The sequence below is a fragment of the Labeo rohita genome, chromosome 2 (assembly GCF_022985175.1).
Source record: "Labeo rohita strain BAU-BD-2019 chromosome 2, IGBB_LRoh.1.0, whole genome shotgun sequence".
Classification (NCBI taxonomy): Eukaryota; Metazoa; Chordata; class Actinopteri; order Cypriniformes; family Cyprinidae; genus Labeo; species Labeo rohita.
In genome coordinates, this window is record NC_066870.1 from 14,305,215 (window position 1) to 14,324,517 (window position 19,303).

The 19,303-nt window shown below is 35.2% G+C and overlaps 1 protein-coding gene across 1 annotated transcript in view; it reads right to left on the bottom strand.

The window, feature by feature from the left end:
• dpydb (dihydropyrimidine dehydrogenase b) overlaps positions 1-19,303 on the bottom strand; it is a 176,146-nt gene that overhangs the window by 111,803 nt on the left and 45,040 nt on the right. The window contains 5 exon segments of the mRNA XM_051126299.1: positions 2,271-2,440; positions 2,788-2,895; positions 11,670-11,757; positions 15,593-15,674; positions 17,492-17,688. Of these exon segments, the coding sequence (XP_050982256.1) occupies positions 2,271-2,440; positions 2,788-2,895; positions 11,670-11,757; positions 15,593-15,674; positions 17,492-17,688 (645 nt within the window).

The following is a 19,303-nucleotide window of genomic DNA, read 5'->3' on the forward strand; positions in this document are numbered from 1 at the left end:
CATAAATTAATTGTATTCTGAAGCACAATATGAAAAACTTACAGATACCTCCAAGTTATTGGTGTTAATCTGGCACCTAGTGCGAATTTCTTTAATTATATGACAAACCCTATTTAACTGGAAGCATTCCTCTAATTTTCACTGAGATTGCAAGATGGTGGGCCGCTCTAAGGAGACTGATCCCAGCTGAGAAAGAAGCATCTTATTTAGCAATTTATTTACTTTTTAACCTCAAACACTCGTCTAACACTCGTGTAATCCGGGTCAATACAGGTCGAAAAACTCCCATCTCATTTTCTCCTCCAACTTTAAAATCATCCTGCATTGCTGCAGAAGTACTGACCCAGTGTTTACATGCATACATGAACATGCAGATCAAAAAAAAAAAAAAAAGGTAAAACAGCAATGTAGGACGATTTTGAAGTTCTGGAAGTGTTTGGAAGGATTTCGCACACTCTGCAGTGACCAGAACTCTCATCGACAGAAAGAATTTAAAGGGTAGTCTAATATTTCTTCAAATTTTGAACAGTGAAGATTAACAGTATTTCAGATAGAAAATTAATTTTTTTAACCCTTTAACCCTTTAAAAGCTTACTTCACCATATTACATATAAATCCTAATCTAATCATGACAAACTATATATCATTGGGAAGGTCTAAGGCTCCTAAATAGATATGTTATCCCTCTTTTGTGTTACAGATTATATAGGAAAAATAATAGATTAATTTATGTCAAGAGTGCACTTCAAAAATCTACATCATTACAGGAGTTCTGACCTTTGTTGCCTTTTTTTCCTATCACACAACAGAAACCTTAAGAAAATATGTATCAACTGAAAACTTAAAATCTCAAAATTCATCCTTTGAAAACCATTTTAAAATCAGACATTGCATTACCATGGACATTGTACATCAAAATCATATACAAAATGTTTTCATTCATGAATTATAAAAATGTAACTTTGGATAGTACATATTTATGTCTATGTTCAAGATAGGGAGTGACAGTTAAATGGTTAAATCATTCTCTAATTTTGATCTCTACTGTATTGTACATAATTGTTATCTGTGGGTACCTGAAAGTATACAGAAGTAACTGTACAGGAAACCGTAAAAAAAACAAAACAAAAACATATGGTTCCTTTGTTCAAGTTCATTTGTTTTTTTAATTTGTTTTTTAAGCCATTCATGGTTTCACATGTTTGTTTTTATCTCAGATGTCCAATGCACAGAGAAAGATCTACTTTCAACTCCATCTCACTCCGCTCTGGATTTTACACTAGATTTCAGATTAGTTATCATAGATATTTTACTCTGAATCTTTTTACTGTCAGCTTATTCCATTAAGCAAGGCCATTCAGTTTTTCTCAGCTGACTTTTATCGCTTTTATTCCAACTGTCTGTTGTGTAATCTACCGTTAGCTCTGTTAACTTTGATAAGGTTCCATTTGAAACGATTAATATTTCATATAACTATTTCACATTACAGACTAAATTTTGCAAAATATCAGTGATAACTGAGACAAAGGCTTTCAAAACTGGGCTACGCTCTAAACTGAGCAGGTTCTAGAGGAAAGGTGGATAATGAATATAACTTCACTTTTTTTCTTTTTACATTCCCTTGCATACATTATATCCATCTGGGAATAATTTTCATTATTTTAGGGTTTTATGCAACAGTCTGCCAGGTGCAGCACAAGACATTATTTTAAAGGTGAACTGTATTATTTCTGTGCAACTAGTAGCATGAAACAAAATTAAGCAAATGATAATAATAATAATAATAATAATAATAATAATACACTTTTAAATACTACATACAAATTGGAAGTTCAGCTGCACCACTGTGGTTGAGCCAATTTTGTTACTGGTGATCCACTTTGGCACAAACACACACAAAAATACTGTACTTCACCTATAAAGAGATTTAAAAAAAATGATTGGAATTGTCTTCATTAATGCAAAGGAAATTAAGAGATACTCAAGGCAGAATATTTCTTTGAGTAAAAGAGCTTGTAAAGGTACACAATAATCTGTCTATCTACTTGTCATCTGAGTGAGCAGTAGAGATGGAGTGAGAGTTTGCCAGAATTCTAACAAACAAACAGAAAAAAAAAATTCTAAAAGAACATGTCAAAATCCACACAAAATGTAATTTAAGAGGACAAAAAGAGAAAATGTCTTCTTAAGGACATGGGGTAGACAGCTGTTCCTTCAATAGGAATTTATCACTGGCTGCAGGTGCTGCTGAACTGATTTTTTTTTTTTACCTCTTCTGGAACAGCACGAATGTTGGTGAAGCCCTTTCTAAAGACCACAAAGACTCGTCGAGCTCCACAGCGGAGAGCAGAGGTGGCGCAGTCAAACGCTGTGTCTCCTGCGCCTAGGACTATCACATTCCCATGCAGCTTTGGCAGCTGCGAATGGCAATTACACATGCCTGCAACAGAAAGCCATAGGAAAAAAAAACAGCAAATAACACAAATTGTAAGTGAAATTCAGTGCATTGAGATTTAACCAGCATCAAATATCATTAACAGAAACTATTAACAGTTTGACCACTGAACGCCACAATTGGGAGCTATTGAGGAGAGTCGTGTAATAAACACATTTGTTTTTTTCCCAGTCAGTGTAATATTGTTACAAGAGAACAAAATAGAAAATAAGTAAAGTGAAACTACTGTGGAAAGATAGCTGCTGGTAAGGTATACTGAAAATTCACACTATTTTTTTTTTTTTACTTTGGACCATGTTAAAAGGAGTTTAAACTGGAATCTCTTACAGTACCTATTTTACTGGCCTTTGCAACCAAGGGAAGGAAATCCTTTGATGTGTAGAAGCCCTGTTCTGTGGTCAAGCCCTCAAAGATCTTGTCCTTGTTTGCTTGTGGAAGACCTGTCCAGCATGAAAACATAATTATTGCCAAGTGGATTCTGAATGCAACCCCCAAAAATCACTAGAAAACACTGGAGGCAGTAAAACTCTGACAACTTTTGTTCCTTTTCACTCAAAGTATGATTTACAGGTATAGAGTTTTGATTAAAAAAAGTCTAATTTTCACACAGTTACTTGCAGAATATTATATTATGACTTGGAAACAATTTTAATATCCTGCGCAATTAGAAAACTGATACTTTTGTCATATATACAGCTTCATATGCATGAGTTTTTTTAATAAGTAGGTAGCATAAGTATGTTTGCTCGGTAACTCACACAATACGGCACTAGGATTTAATCAAAAAAATCTTAATTTGTGTTACGAAGATGAACGAACATCTTAAAGTTTGGGAATGACATGAGAGTGAGTAATTAATGACAGAATTTTCATTTTTGGGTGAAGTATCCCTTTAAGTGTCACACAGGGAATTGTGAGAAATGTCATTTTATAAGTATGTGTATTTTTATTGTGAATTATAAGATGACTTGTTCTGTTTACTTCGAAAAACTTTTCATTCAATATTATTTTAATATAAAATTACATTAAATGTCCTGTCAGATTGATTTTTCACTGTATATAAGGAAACGTTTAACAAGTTTAACAAGTTTTCAAAGTCTTTTACCTAATTACAATTAGTTTCACTGTAATTAAGTTCCATAAATGCATTTAAAATGGCTTAAATTGCCTATTCTAAACATGTCTACATTTATTTTCTGTTGATCATTTGCTTCAAATTTAATTTACCATCTGCCCACCTTCACGTCACTTTTAGCTTGAAAATGAGATCAAGTATAATGAGTTATCAGATTAAAAAAAAAAATGCACAGTGATCACTTGCTGTCAAGCTCAGTGGTAATGTAGCATGCTTAGTAACTAAATGAAATTATATAATATTAATTATATTAATTAATTCATCCATCCATCCATTCTCCAAATATATTACATTATAATACATTAAATATGCTAAATAAAAACTGAACCACAAATTTAAAAAAGTGAGTTGCAACTGTTACTTGTGCCCCCTCAAAATAAAAAGAGGTGCACGTTGCCCATAAACGCTAATATTTACAAAGCATCTGGCATATTGTAGTAGGGCAAACGACCCGTGTTAAAACCACTGCGAAGTCATGATTTGTTCAGTTTATATTAACATTATGAGTACAAACATTAACTGTAACTACAGAGCATAAACACACTTCAGCAACTGAATATAAATCAATGATCTAATAGAGTTTGTTTTGAATTATGTCTTCCACAGACATGTAACGTATAATAATGAACTAGAGGAACGGCAGGCGGCTTCCTTAAGAACTATGTCGATAAGACAAAGGGCAAACAGAAATGGATCTAAGGGATACTTAACCCCCTGTCACTTCAAATCTGTCTATTATGGCTGGCACGCACCCCAAGGATGTACTGCATGATGGAGGCTATCAATCTCTATCTCATTATGCCCATCATCACTGTTTGAGCGATGAATGCTAAGGCCTCGTGTGTGACGGGAGGGAAAAGCTACTGTGTGCCTTCAAGCAACAGATGAAAACTTTGTACGCCAAAGCACCACAGAACAGATTAGCATGTACGACGTGCGGGAGGTAACTGGAAGTTCACAGATGCTCCAGGTACAAACATAATATTGCCTGTACTTCTCTGCCATCATTACAGGCTATTTAAAGTCTGTTCCGAGCAGTGTAGGCGCTTCATACAAGGTAGCATAAGGATAACGGTTAAATTCATAAAGTTCTGCACCTGAGAGACGTCTGAAAATTTAATTTTGCCTTGAACCGGCTAAGAGCAGTTGTTTCGTAGAACCATTTGACACTTCAGAGATCAAATTCATACACAAATTAAATACTAGTCTTTTCTCGTATGCAATAATGCATTAAGCAACTGCAAGAGCTGAAGAGAAATACTGTGATTCACAGACTGAAAATAGTTTCATAGGAAAGGTAAGTAAAGAAGTATACATGGTTTTAGAAATTAAATCTTGCAAGGAACCCTGAAGGTGTTGTGTGAGTATCTGTGTGTATATATATATATATATATATATATGTACTTAAAAATAACAACTACTTCAATGTTCTTCAGCATTGAGATTGATTTGAGATGATCTGAAGAACAAGAATATACGATGGTCTAAACCAGGGGTGCCCAACCTCAATCCTGGAGGGCCGGTGTCCTGCTCCTGGAGAGTTTAGCTCCAACTTGCCTCAACACAACAGCCGGGAAATTTCCAGTATGATTAGTAAGAGCTTCATTAGCTGGTTCAGGCGTGTTTAATTGGGGTTGATGCTAGACTCTGCAAGATCGAGCTTGAGCACCCCTGGTCTATACAATCTATAAATATTGTCAGTTTCAAAAATTGGTCACTTGATTGACCATGAAATCTAAAATATTGAAACATTTTTTGTTGTTTTGTTTTTAGATATTTAAATGAAATAGGCCTGGGGTTCTAAATTTAAACCTGGAAATAAACAAAGTGTTAGGATTTTAAAACAAAAGTAGGGTCTCAGAACCCCGTACACTGTAAAAAACAATTTGTTGAGTCAACCTAAAATAATTTGTAACCTGGCTGCCTTAAAATTTTAAGTTCAGTCAACTCAAAAAAAGTTTATTCAACTTGAAATGTTAAATTATACTAAGTGACAGCTTAGATATTTGAGTTGAATCAACTTAAAATTTTAAGACAGCTGGATTACTTGCCCATCTGTTAAGTTTAGCAAACACAAATATCTAAGTTGTTACTTAGTACAACTTAACATTTCAAGTTGAATAAACTTATTTTAGTTGACTGAACTTAAAATTTTAAGGCAGCAGTGTAACAAATTATTTTAAGTTGACTCAACAAATTGTGTTTTTTATTTTTTTACAGTATATGTGCATTCTGAAGCTCTCTATATGGTAGACATTTTCTAGGAGCTGTTTTTGTCTTGTTTTACCCTGATATTAAGGTACGGAAGCTTGTTTCCACCACCACCACCACCACCACCAAAAAATAAAATTAAATTAAATTAAATAAAAAAAAAAAAAAAAATGTAATTGCTACTTTTTGTTCTATTGACTTTTTCTGACTTTTTTTCTCAGAATTGCATGATACAAATTTGCAGTTCTGACTTTTTTCCTCAGAATTGTGCTATAAACTCTTATATTGTGAGTAAAAACGTTAGAACTGCGAGATAGAAACTAGAAAAAAATAATAGATATAAACATGCAATTCTGACTTTTTTTTCCCAAAATTTTCTGATATAAACTCGCATTTGTGAGTTATAAAGTCAGCGTAATGAGATTAAGTTAGAATTGTGAGAAATAAAGTCAGAGTTGAAAGATATAAAGTTGGAATTGCGGGATATAAACTCACAGTTGGGAGTTATAATGTCATAGTCATGAGATAAAGTCAGAATTGTGAGATATAAACATGCAATTCTGATTTTTTTCCCCCTCAGAATTGTAATATTAAAAAAAAAAAATCAGAACTGCGAGATATAAACTAATTCTGAGTCAGATATAAATATGCAATTCTTCTTTTATATGCAAATATGCAATATGCAAAACTTTTTTCTCAAAATTTTTCTCAAAACTTGCATTCGATTTCACAATTCTGAACTTTTTGTTCACAAAATGCGAGTTTATATCCATCAATTCTGACTTTTTTCTCTGAATTGCGAGTTATAGGGTCAGAATTGTGAGATATAAAGTCAGATTTTCGGGATATAAACTCGCAATTGCGAGTTATATAGTCATAGTTGTGGGATAAAGTCAGAATTGTAAAATATAGAGTCAGAATTGCGAGATATAAACATGCAATTCTGACTTTTCTTCTCAAAATTGTGAGATATAAACTTGCAAATGCAAGTATAAAAGTCAGAACTGCAAGATATAAACTCACAATTCTGAGAAAAAAGTCAGATGTAAACAAATTGCTTGATATAAACTCGCAGTTGAAAGTTATAAATGTAGAGTTGTGAGATAAATTCAGAATTGCACGATATAAATCTGCAATTGCGAGAAATAAAGTCAGAATTGAGAGATATGAATGCGCAATTCTCAAAACTTGCATTTTTATTTCACAATTCTGATTTTATATAGTTTATATCCGGCAATTCTGACTTTTTTATAATTATAAATTTATAGTTATATATTTTTATAGAGTTAAAAAGTCAGAATTGCGAGATATAAAATCGTAATTGTGGGATATAAACTCGCAATTGCGAGTTATATAGTCAAAATTGCAAGATAAAGCCAGAATTGCAGGATATAAACTCGCAATTGCGAGTTCCAAAGTCATAGTCGTGACATAAAGTCAGAATTATGACATATAGAGTCAGAATTAGGATCAACACATGTGTTTCCTGATTTTAGATTGAGTAATAAGGAAACACTTCTGTTTTGTGTTCTGTTGTTATCTTTCTCTTTTTAAGTAATGATTAAGATGGATTTTGGTTTGTACTGTTCCTGGATCAGCATTACAGCGAGGACATAAATCGAAGGTTGCGTGACTAACAGCAGGAGCAAGAAGTAATATACTACAATAAAAAGTAACCAGCTCAATTTTTTGGAGTTCTGCTATAAATGTAAAGCACAACATATTGATATCCAATATACCATCTGCTCTTCAACTTTAGTTGAAAAGTAGTTCTTGGACGGCTTTCTTTAACAGCTTAAATGCCATGCAGGAAAATGACGCAAAACAGTTAAAAAGACAGTTTTATCCTTCACAGACAGTGACTGCCTTCTTAAATCCAGAGTTTTCCCCCAGGGGTCCCCGAAGGCACTCCAGGAAGTCCATGGAGAATATACCTATAAATATGGCATTTAAACTTACTTCTAGCTGTCAAACTAATGATTTGTTAAGCATTACTTAATGTAGCTAGTAATGTTAATTAAAGTTAATATAAAGTGGTACTGAGAAAATGCTGCAATGTGTAAGAAAATGTTGCATTTATTAAGCAACTCCTTGCATTTCATAAGCTTTTGTAGGCAACTCGACTAATGTGACATTATGATAGAGATGCTGACCTCAGTAAGACCTCCTCAGAGTCATATTCATTAGAACTGAACATCTAGACCAATCTGCCTACCCATATGGTGTAGTTTAGAAGCCGCATTCATCTTTTTCAATGCTTCAGATAAACCCACATGACTGCCGCTAACCTTAAAGCATTCGGGGCTTAATTGCCTCCATTGTGAACGATTTTATGGTGGGTGTACACAGAAAACAATATTTTCAAGGCAACGGTCCAAAAATGTATATTTTGATGATAGCCATTACTGAGCCGGAGAGTGTACGACATGGCAATCACATGATAAAATGACCGAAAAGGGTGTGCGCCGGTTATTTTTACAGGCCAAAAAGAAACGTCCTTATCTGTGTTTTTCAACCATTTCTCTCTCTCAAAGGCAAAGGTACACATTTGCATGTCAATCACTGTAGAGGCTGACATTAGAGACAACATGAGAGAAGTGGTGAAAAAATATCACAGAGGCGCAAATGTAATCATTTCCTTTATGATTCCCAGCTTATTGCCGTTGCTTTATGAGAAAAAGAAATCCCAGAGCAGTTCTGAGACTCGCCCGTCTCAATAACAATGAAGCTTAGCTACCAAAAAGTAGTGCTATTCAAACATAATAAATGATACGTATTCCTTTTAATTATAAGGAGAAGAAAGAAGCACAAAGTACACAGTCACCCTCGAGGAATGTTTGAATTTCTCAAATCAAATCAATACACCAATGCACACAATATTTCCTTACTTTAATAAAAATAGAACGGCAAAATGACTCAACGGACACATTTCTTTCTGTGCAAAGAAACTACAAATGCCAAATGGTGGGAAGCATTAAAAGATTAGTTGAAGAAGTTGAAATTCTGTCATCATTTACTCACCCTCACGCCACCTATATGCCTTTATGCTTGGAAGGAGAAATTTTGAATAATGTACTGGTAGATCATTTTTGAATTAGAATGAATGGAGACTGGAGCTTTAAGCTTCAAAAATGGCAATGAAAAGCACCATAAAAGTGGTCCACACAACTCATGCACCATATTCCAAGCCTTCTAAAGTCATATGAATTTCACATGAACTTCTATTTCATTTTGAAAATTCTCCTTATGTGTTCATTTATTGAATGACAACATAAAGGTAAACTCACACTTATTGGTAACTCTAAACTAATGCTGGGTGGCTTTACCAAAAATCAAAAATTATTATTTTTTTTAGGATTCTGGTGGTTTGAGAGCTTATCATGGTTTTTCCCTGACTGCCCCTTTATAATAATCAGAATGCGTGAAACAGTTGCAGAACCAACTGCATTTTAATCACAGTCCAAACAAAAAGCATGAGCAGTTTTTGATGTAAATTAGACTGTATAATTTCAAAATTTAAAGCAAAAACAGAATGTTCTGACCTTAGCTTTGTGATGTTATGCTATATAAAACATATCTGTATGACACAAAAACAGCAGACAGGCCGAATCAGACTCAGATTTACTCTCTGCCAGCAGGTGGCGCTTATGGAACAACAGTGATACAACGTTTCCAGTGTTGCCAATTCTGCAGTTTTCCCGCGGAATCAGGTTACTTTCACACTTTCCGCAGGTTGAAGCGACCCCAGTAACGTCATATTTAGCCCCTTAAATACGAATTAACCAGGGGAAACCCAGACAAAAAATACATGTATTTTTCCCCCGGAACACAATTTTTTAACAGGGGGCCCCCCCTCAAAACATGATTGGGCTAGTTTTGGGCTAGTTTTGAGTAGCAACTGGGTGGATTTTGTTGTGAAAACCTGGCAACCCTGGGCATTTCCTTGGTTAAAGCTGTAAACAAAGCAGCGTTGTTGTGTTTTTTTTTTTTGGTGGGGGGGTTGGCATTATAATATAGTAATGTTTGTGATAGGACAGTAGTGAGACAGGAAGTGAAGTGGGAGAGAGAGCAAGGACAGGCACAAATGCCTGGTCAGCGAGCCGGGACTCGAACACGGGACACCCAAAGCGCAGTGGCGCTGCATGTCGACACATTGCCCACGAGGCTATGGTAAGATGAAATAAAAATACCATCTAAACTTTTCTAAAGACAGTCAGTTTTCCTCAGAGATTCATATAAACCCCTCAGGCCCTGTTCAGTATTTAAAAATTTCTTCCTATATTTTGCATATTGTGAACAGTGAGCTTGATTTGCCTGCTACAGTATTTTCTCCTCTTTGCATTCGGCGTTTCTGGCTTCTAAGTGCCCCTATTATGGATTTATAAAAAAAATTACCTTTCAAGCAGTGTGTAACACAGCTCTAAGTGAATCAAAACATCCTGCAAAGTTTTAAATCTAAAAGTGCACGGTGTATAAAGTTATTGTCTCTCAAAAGATAGAGTAGATTCTAAACGAGTCATTTTTACAATGAATCCTAAATTGTTTCATTAGCATATTGCCCGCCCACTTGTTGCGTGTGCAGACCCGGGAAAACTTGAACGAAATCACTCTACATTGCTGCAGAAGTACCAACCCAGTGTTTACAAAGTGAAAAGGCAAGGAGGGCCAAACACCCTTTACAGAAAAAGGTAAAACAGCGATGTAGGACAATTTTAAAGTTGGAGGATGAAATGAGATGAGTTTTTCGACATATCCTAACTGTCTTGATCTGGGAAAGAAGAAAAAAAAAAAGACTAGACAAGACGAGCGTGTGAGGTTATTATATAAATTGTAATTTTTTTGAAGCTGCATTTAAACTGCAAAATTAAAATTTTAGAAGTTCAAATTTGGGGGCACCATAGAAGTCCATTACATGGAGAGAAATCCTTAAATTTTTTCCTCAAAAAACATAATTTCCTCACAACTGAAGAAAGAAAGACATGAACATCTTGGATGACAAGGGGGTGAGTACATTATATGTGAATTTTTGTTCTGGAAGTGAGTCGTTGAGCAAAAAAGGTACAAATAAATGCATATTATAAGGCAACAAAAGTGTTTTTTGACCTTGCAAGCATGTCAACCTGTTGTTAGGGACTCACAAAACCAAAATATGAACCTTTCATAATCCATAATAGGGACACTCTAATGACTGTTTACAGTTGGTTTGTTTGCCCTGTTAAAGAATTAGTTATCTGTTATTAATAGTTCTACAAGTTTTCCAACCATTAGTCAGAAGTGCATGCAGTTAACAAGGATCTCCTCTCAATTAACAATGCTTTGTACTGTACATTGCACTTGTACTTGGATTTTGAAACCTGTTTGCCGTTTAAACCGGTATATCACACAGCACTACTCTGAACCACTTTTCTCATTTATTGGTGAACTCTTTTAGGTTAAATATGGACATCATGTCTGGATAGAATAATGAATGTGCCATTTAACAAAGAGGGCAGATGTGTGTGTGTGTTCAAAAGGAGTGACAGAGTGAAGGACACAGAATAGATGGGGTGATGGAGAGCAAGACAGAACACGACATACAGGAAGACAGAAAAAAGAGACAATGAAACAGGAAGCATTACACAGACAGGCCATTTAGATATCAAGAAAAACGAGGACAGGGGTTATGTGTTTCCCTTGAGAGTAAAAAAATGAGTTTTAACTTCACTGAGTGACCTCCAATGGAGGAGAACACAGATTTTTAATGCAGACACTAATTAGTTTATCCACACAGGGTGTCAGCAAGCACATGACAAACAGATGCACAGATTTATTCATATAAAGAAAAAAAAGACATGCACAGGTGAGCACACACAAAAAAGAGGAACTGACCAATGCCAACAAAGACCACTTGAAAGCCCTCTTCTTTCAGCGAGGTTAGAGTCATCCCATTCTGTCCAAGTCCCTTCTCAAGAACAACCTGTCGAAAAAAAAACAACAACATCTATACTGCATCTGTCTCAGCTGCCTCCATCTGTTCTGTATTATTCACATAAAGAGGATGTTAGCGTCAATTATTCTACGCTGCTGTGAATTCCAGGACATAATTACATCAATCATCGCGCAACCTTTGTGACGGCAGTATACAGACGAGTATAGTTATGATACATTAGTGCAAACAAAATGATTCTGTGGTCACATGTGGCGCTATGTGTTGAGGTACAAAATATGACAAATTTACCCATGGTTCACAAGCGGTGGGTCACAGGACTATTCTTAAAGGGTCACAGGCCGCAGGAGAAAATAATGCTAAATGCAAATTATAAAGCCAGGCTAACAATATAATCATAGATAGATTAAGATAGATCTAATATAGATCTTAGATAGTTAAGAATGCAAAATACCCATGCTTGCCACACTGGACAAAATGCTTTCCATATATTTTTTTGTTCACATTAAAGACTGTGCTTCCATACGATTCCATAAATCATTTCATCTGTCACTTGGTAGAAGCCAAATTAAACAGATGCCAACATGGACTGTTTACTTGATATTAATAATAATAAAAAAAAAAACTATACAGGGTAAAGGAAAAGGAATGGACCGATACTGAAATTTAACCAATACCTCTTAAAGAAAATGATGTTTTTTTTGTTTGTTTTTTTTTTTTACCCAGAAATGACAATTCTGTTATTAATTACTCACCGTCATGTTGTTCCAAGCCCATAAGACCTTCATTCATCTTAGGACCACAAATTAAGCTATTTTTGATTAAATCTGAGAGCTTTTTGACCCTGCATACACAGCAACACAACTGACATGTTTAAGGCCCAGAAAGGTAGTAAGGACATTGTTAAAATAATCCATGTGACATCAGTGGTTCAACATTAAAGGGGTCCTACTATGCTTTTTCGCTTTTTGAATTTTAGTCAGTGTGTGGTGCGTAAGTTTGGGCATAAAAAGAGCTACAAAGTTACAAATCTCAAAGTCCACTCCAAAGGAAGATATTTTATTTTTTAAAAATCCCTTTTCAAGAACTACAATGAACAGCTCCTTTGGACTACAGGATGTTACAGGATGTTGTTATGTTATGATGTTACAATGCGGCCCGATAGAATATTATTAAAATATATCCCGCCTATGAAAATTCAAATGGTCAGGGGGTGGTTAGGGACAAGGTGGGGGATTAACCTAACTTCAAAGCCGCTTCTGTCATGCTTTAACGAGCCACAGCCAACACAACCATTGACTAAAGTGGCGGCGATCAGCTCCGGTGGCAGACGTGTGCAGTATAGGGGGGCGAAACAAATGCCAAGGCACAGCTGGTGTAAACACAAGCATTGACTAGAGTGGCCGCGATCAGCTCCAGTGGCTGTGTCGGAAAGCGCCACAAACGTGTACATAAGTGTGTGGTGAGAGATTTATTCATCACTAGACTAGGCTAGGCTAGTAAGTGATGATATTCTTTGATAATGTTAATGTTCTTTGCTTGTTTTCTGTAGCTGCTTTTTGAATTACTAAGGAAATGTAAGCATTATAATTAGTAACTTACAATGTTTTTTATTCAGTTGTTGTCATGTTAAATACAAATTAAATCATATTAAAAACATTAGGCTGCTTTTAGCCTTATGCTGGAGCTGGCTTCGGGCAATGAAACTAAGTATGTGAATAATTAAATAAATTAGCACAATAATATCATGTATCAGTGATCTCGCATGCTGACGATAGGACCCATTACTGTAGCGTCAACTATACCTTAATATATCCTTAACTATAACAGACTGAACCTGCTGCTTTGGCAAGGGGCGTGGCGGTACTGAAACACCCTCTAAGTCACCATCACAACGCACTGGGACAGCTAACCAATCACAACACATTTTGTTTTTCATAAGGCGGGCCTTCATTAAACCCAGAATTAATCGAGCCATCTGTGCCAGGCTAAGGAGAAATTTACTGTAATAATGTACATTATGTGAAAAATAATGCATTTTTCAAACCACCAAGCATGAGAGCATGATCTAATACACCCCTAAAACAAAACGAAGACATTATAAAAAAGCATCACACAGGGTGTTAGTGTTAACACGGAGACGGAGACAATAGCCAATCATATTACTTGTCTGGTGTTGCATGAACATAAATGGCTAGCATCTGTGCTAGGGTATTTGCATAAGTCAATCTGATTGGCTGGTGCTTGAAAAGTTTAAAGTTTTTCAACTTCTGCTGTGAGAAACACCAATGATCCATTGCATCATGCCAATTCGGCAACGCATGATATCACCCATTCAAAGTAAATAAGAAGCGTTGATGCTCTGTTAATGCACCATTATGAAGCTACGAGAATACTTTTTGTGTGCAAAGAAAACAAGAATAGCAACTTTATTCAACAATTTCTTCTCTTCCATGTCAGACTTAGACATTTTGTGTTCCAAAGAATAGAAATAGAAATAGATCTTACAGGTTTGGAACGAAATGAGAGTGAGTGTTTAAAGATGGAATTTTTTGAATGAACTATCCCTTTAAAGTCAATATTTTCATGTGCCAATATTAAAAAAAGAAAATTGTTTTGAATGCTACCTGTACATTATAACATTACAATTTACAGTATGAAAAAATTATTTGCTAAAGATTACATTTAATAGCAGTAATTTAATAGCAGTACATTTAATTAGCAGTGCCAATAAATATCCAATAATTACCAATATAAAGTACCGTTCAAAAGTTTGGAGTCTGAATTATTTTTTTTATTAATTTTTTGAAAGAAGTTTGTTATGCTCACCAAGCCTACATTTATTTGATCAATAATGCAGTATAAACAGCATAAATATTACATTTTAAATGAATGTTTTCTATTTAATATATTTTAAGACTAAAATGTAAGTCTGAGCTGTTTCAGCTGAAAGAACTGATCTTAAAATGTCAGTGCCTTTATTTTGCCTCAAGATGCACAGCAGTAATGTTTTTTTTTTCTTTTTTTTTTTTCCCTAAGACATGTTATGTCTAATTGAACTATTGCCTGATCCTGGCTTCAACTAAGACCTGTCCGTGAAACCAGGCCTATATTTTTTTAAGTTACTTTTGATCAATACCCAAACTTTTGAACAGTAGTATATCTAATATACGCTTGGTAATGATATGGTAATGATTTTTCAGGCATTCCTAAATCAAACACACAATCATTTTACATATTGTAAAGCCTATGCAATTAATGACAATATTAGTACATTTCAGCACTATATTGAAAAGATGGCTTTTGTTAACTTGCATGTAGTTCTAAGTCTGTTTAGGACTGAGAATTTAGAAATATTAGAGAAAAGAAAGAAATTATGATTTTAAAGAGAATTTAGAGGGAAAAGTGTTTTATGGTGAAATATGGTGACTATGGTGAAATCCTCATCAGCACTAATTTTCTCAATTAAAATAAATGGAAATAGAATTTCTTTGCTGAACATGAATAAGGTGTTGATGTAAAGGTCAGCTCATGGGAGTCAGTGTCCCCGTTCCATAGCCTTAACCAGCCTCCATCGAGACATCCTTTCCCTTACTCCTTCTCTCTCTCTCCAGCTCTCTCAAGACTAAAATCAAATTAATCATGGTCAGGTGATCTGGATGAGGACTATCGATTGCCATTTCTCACCATCACAGCTCTCAGGCAATGGACAGATGGATGTCTTTGCCACTTGCCTCACTAATGTGGCTTTTAATTGTGTTTTGTTAGCTTGCTTTTTTCCCTGCACGGTTATTAATGTCAGTGACATTTGGCTGTTGATGGGTTGGAAGGATCTGACATCCTCCCATCTCTCTTTCACTGGTACCTTTACGCCTAGATCCTTCATCAGATCAATCTCAAACTGCACCACCTCGTAGGGCAAACGGAACTGGGGAATTTCAGCGGTGCTGCAAACAAAGACAGGGAGACACATAAGGACAACTTTTAATATTTGAAATTGTTTCTTTGTAGCATTATATTGATTAGTCACGATGAGGATGCCCTGTTCGATCAGTCTGCTGAGCTCTGTTCAACTTTGTCGCATCAGCAGCAGTCTTTCTAGCTCATGCTTGTGCCACCTCTCATTGAAAATGAATGACGCCCAGTTGCTTTGACGCTGTGCAAATCGATGTCCGCGTGAACAAACCCCATGACGCGTGTGAAAGGTTTGGTGCATATGACAAGATCAGCGACATCTCATTCTCCATCAGGTGTGAGAAAAATAATAATAACGGGGATTACAAGATGGTGTATAATTCAGACTTCTTCAGTAAATAACCTTTGGGGCAAACTGCACCTGTTCAAACCACACATGGGATCTCTCTGTCATGTGATCTACTCATTAAAGCTCACATAACTAATATTACCAACACAAAATAAATAAAATAAAATAATTCATTATTATTAACATTGATGAACAGAAGCTAAAAACATTTATTTGAAAAATGACACTGAATAATAATAACAAATAAATAAATAAATAAATACTACATAAAACTTTCACATTTAATTACATCTGTGTTGTATTTATACCCAGTTTGCCTATTCTTAATATACTATTAATAATATAAATAATATCCTAATACTAATAACATACTAGTATCCTGCTAATATTGATTGTAATTTGTAAATCTACTTTGTAGACTTTGTAAGGCCTATTAAAATAAGTATTTTAGTGCTTGTTAGATTGAAAATTGTAAAATTCCAAAAAGAAAATTGTTCTAATTAGAATTTCTATCATAATTTTGAACCATTCCAATGAGATTCTTATAAAACTTGAGATTCTTATGAGATTTTTAATTTATTATTTTTAACTGGAATGTATGGAAGCCTGATTCAGCCACTGAATAATAATAATAATAATAATAATAAAAAACAGTTATTGTGACAATATGACGTTTTTTTTTCTCTAAATTGCATGATACAAATTTGCAATTTTGACTTTTTCTCAGAATTGTGTGCTATAAACTCACAATTGTGAGTTTGTATCTCGCAATTCTGACTTTTTTCCTCAGAATTATTATTTATTTGCCCATAAAGTCCAATTCTAAAGAGAAAAAAGACTATATTAAAAAAGTCAAAATTGCAAGATATAAACTCACAATTCTGAGAAAAAAAGTCAGAATTTATATCTCAGAATTGCAGGTTTTTGTCTCGCAGTTCTGACTTGATAATTCACAATTGCCAGTTAATATGCAATTCTGAGAAAATAAGTCAGAATTGCGAGTTTATATCACATTTCTGACTTTAAAACTCACAATTGTGAGAAAAAAAGTCAGAATTGTGAGATAAAAAGTTGCAATTACCTTTTTTTTTATTTTTTATTCAGTGGCAGAAACTGACTTCCATAGGGATCCTTTTTAAGTCCTATTTAAATCATTCTCGTTTATGTACATTTTCTCGGTAAACAAGCTGCTGCAAAGAAAATGAACAGGATAAGAACAAAATCTTTTGTACTAGGAAGTCCTTTAAAAATCTTATAGGAATGGTTCCAAAATATGACAGAAATTCTAATTAGAATCCTGTACAATTTTTTTTATTGGATTCCTTTAAGATTTTTTGACTATGACATCACATTGATAACATTTTTCGAGAGAACAGGATGCAGTGGTCCACCAGCTATAGACCAAGAGCAGCGTGGTCTTTTCAGGTTAAGGAGGTTAAGAAGATCACTGCCTCATAAACTTTAGCTTAGCAGAAAGACATTCAAAAACATTTATCCTACCTGAGGCCACCGATGTATTTCTGTTTCTCAAAGATGGTGATGTTATCATAGCCTAGCCGAGCGAGGAAGGAGGCGCAGCTGATGCTGGCAGGGCCGCAACCAATGAGAGCGATCCTTGTGTGGAAGCTCTCCGGCATTTCATGTGCTGGTGGAAGCTCTGGATTCCTGATCTGAGGGATGCCCATCTTACAGAACACCTGAGGAGAGCAAACTTCACCTTTATTCTGACTCCATAAAATACACATTTCCACATAAATCCTATTTCCTCAGCACTGTAACCTCAGGAATATTTATAAGCAATCAGTGTGCAAATTACAGTTCAAAGTTGACCTCCCTGGAGCTTTTTACAGTAAAAGCACAGATCCGCTCAGGCCTAATGAAACAACATTACGCTGTGATTCTCTTTCCTCTCTTATTTAGCTCCAGAAAGCCTTTCAGGCCCCGTTTGCATCATCTCATCTCAACTGACTGTTTACCAGAAGCCGCCCTAGGCATATAATGTGATTTACTGTATGTGATGTACTGTACAGTTCCTGCTTTACACTAATGCAAGCACTGGTCTGCGTATGTCGGCGAGCTCATACTGAGGAGAGGAGGGGAGGCGAGCGGCCGCTGATGGCCCTGTCTAGGGCTTATCTAATCAACAGGCTGATAAACAACCCTGGCCTTTCACATTTGAGAAGAGAGGAGCTGTCATCTCTGCGGTGAGAGGTGACGGTGGGAAGCAGCTGACGGGATGGTACGGCTGGCCTTCTCTTGCAGGACTCTCTGGACCTCTCAGGATGACTTTTTTTTTCAAAGAGGGGGGATGTGAAAATGGAGAGATTCGCTTAGGTCAGGTGAAGAGAAGATAAGACAGGGTGAAGATGGGACAGCTAGACATTTGACAGATGGACACACTAGTTTTAGAAATAAGGGAGAGCAGGCTATTGTAATGCTGGGTCATCCTATGTGGACACACCATATGTGACCCTGGACCACAAAAACAGTCATAAGGAGCACGGGTAAAAAATACATTGTATGGGTCAAAATGATTGATTTTCTTTTATGCCAAAAATCAGTAAAGTAAAGATGTTCCATGAAGATATTTTGTCAATTTCTTATCGTAAAAATATCAAAACTTAATTTTTGATTAGTAATATGCATTGTTAAGAAGTTAATTTGGACAACTTTAAAGACGATTTTCTTTGCACCCTCAGATTCAAGATTTTCAAATAGTTGAATCTCAGCCAAATATTGTCCTATCCCAACAAACCATACTTTAATGGAAATCGTATTTATTCAGCTTTTGGATGATGCATAAATCTCAATTTCAAAAATTTGCCCCTTATGACTGGCTTTGTGGTCCAGGGTCATATGTGACCCAGGACCACAAAACCAGTCATAAGGGTCAATTTTTCAAAATTGAGATTTATGCATTTCATTTCATTTTTCGAAACTGAGATTTATGCATCATCCGAAAGCTGATTGTATGGTTTGTTAGGATATGACAATATTTGGCCGAGATACAACAATTTGAATATATGTAATCTGAGGGTGCAAAAAAATCAAAATATTGAGAAAATCACCTTTAAAGTTGTCCAAACAAAAAAAAAGCTCTTACTAATGCATATTACTAAACAAAAATTAAGTTTTGATATATTTACAGTAGGAATTTTACTAAATATCTTCATGAAACATGATCTTTACTTAATATCCTAATGATTTTTGGCATAAAAGAAGAATCAATAATTTTGACCCATACAGTATATTTTTGCCTATTGCTACAAATATACCCTTAAGGCTGGTTTTGTGGTTCAGGGTCACATATGT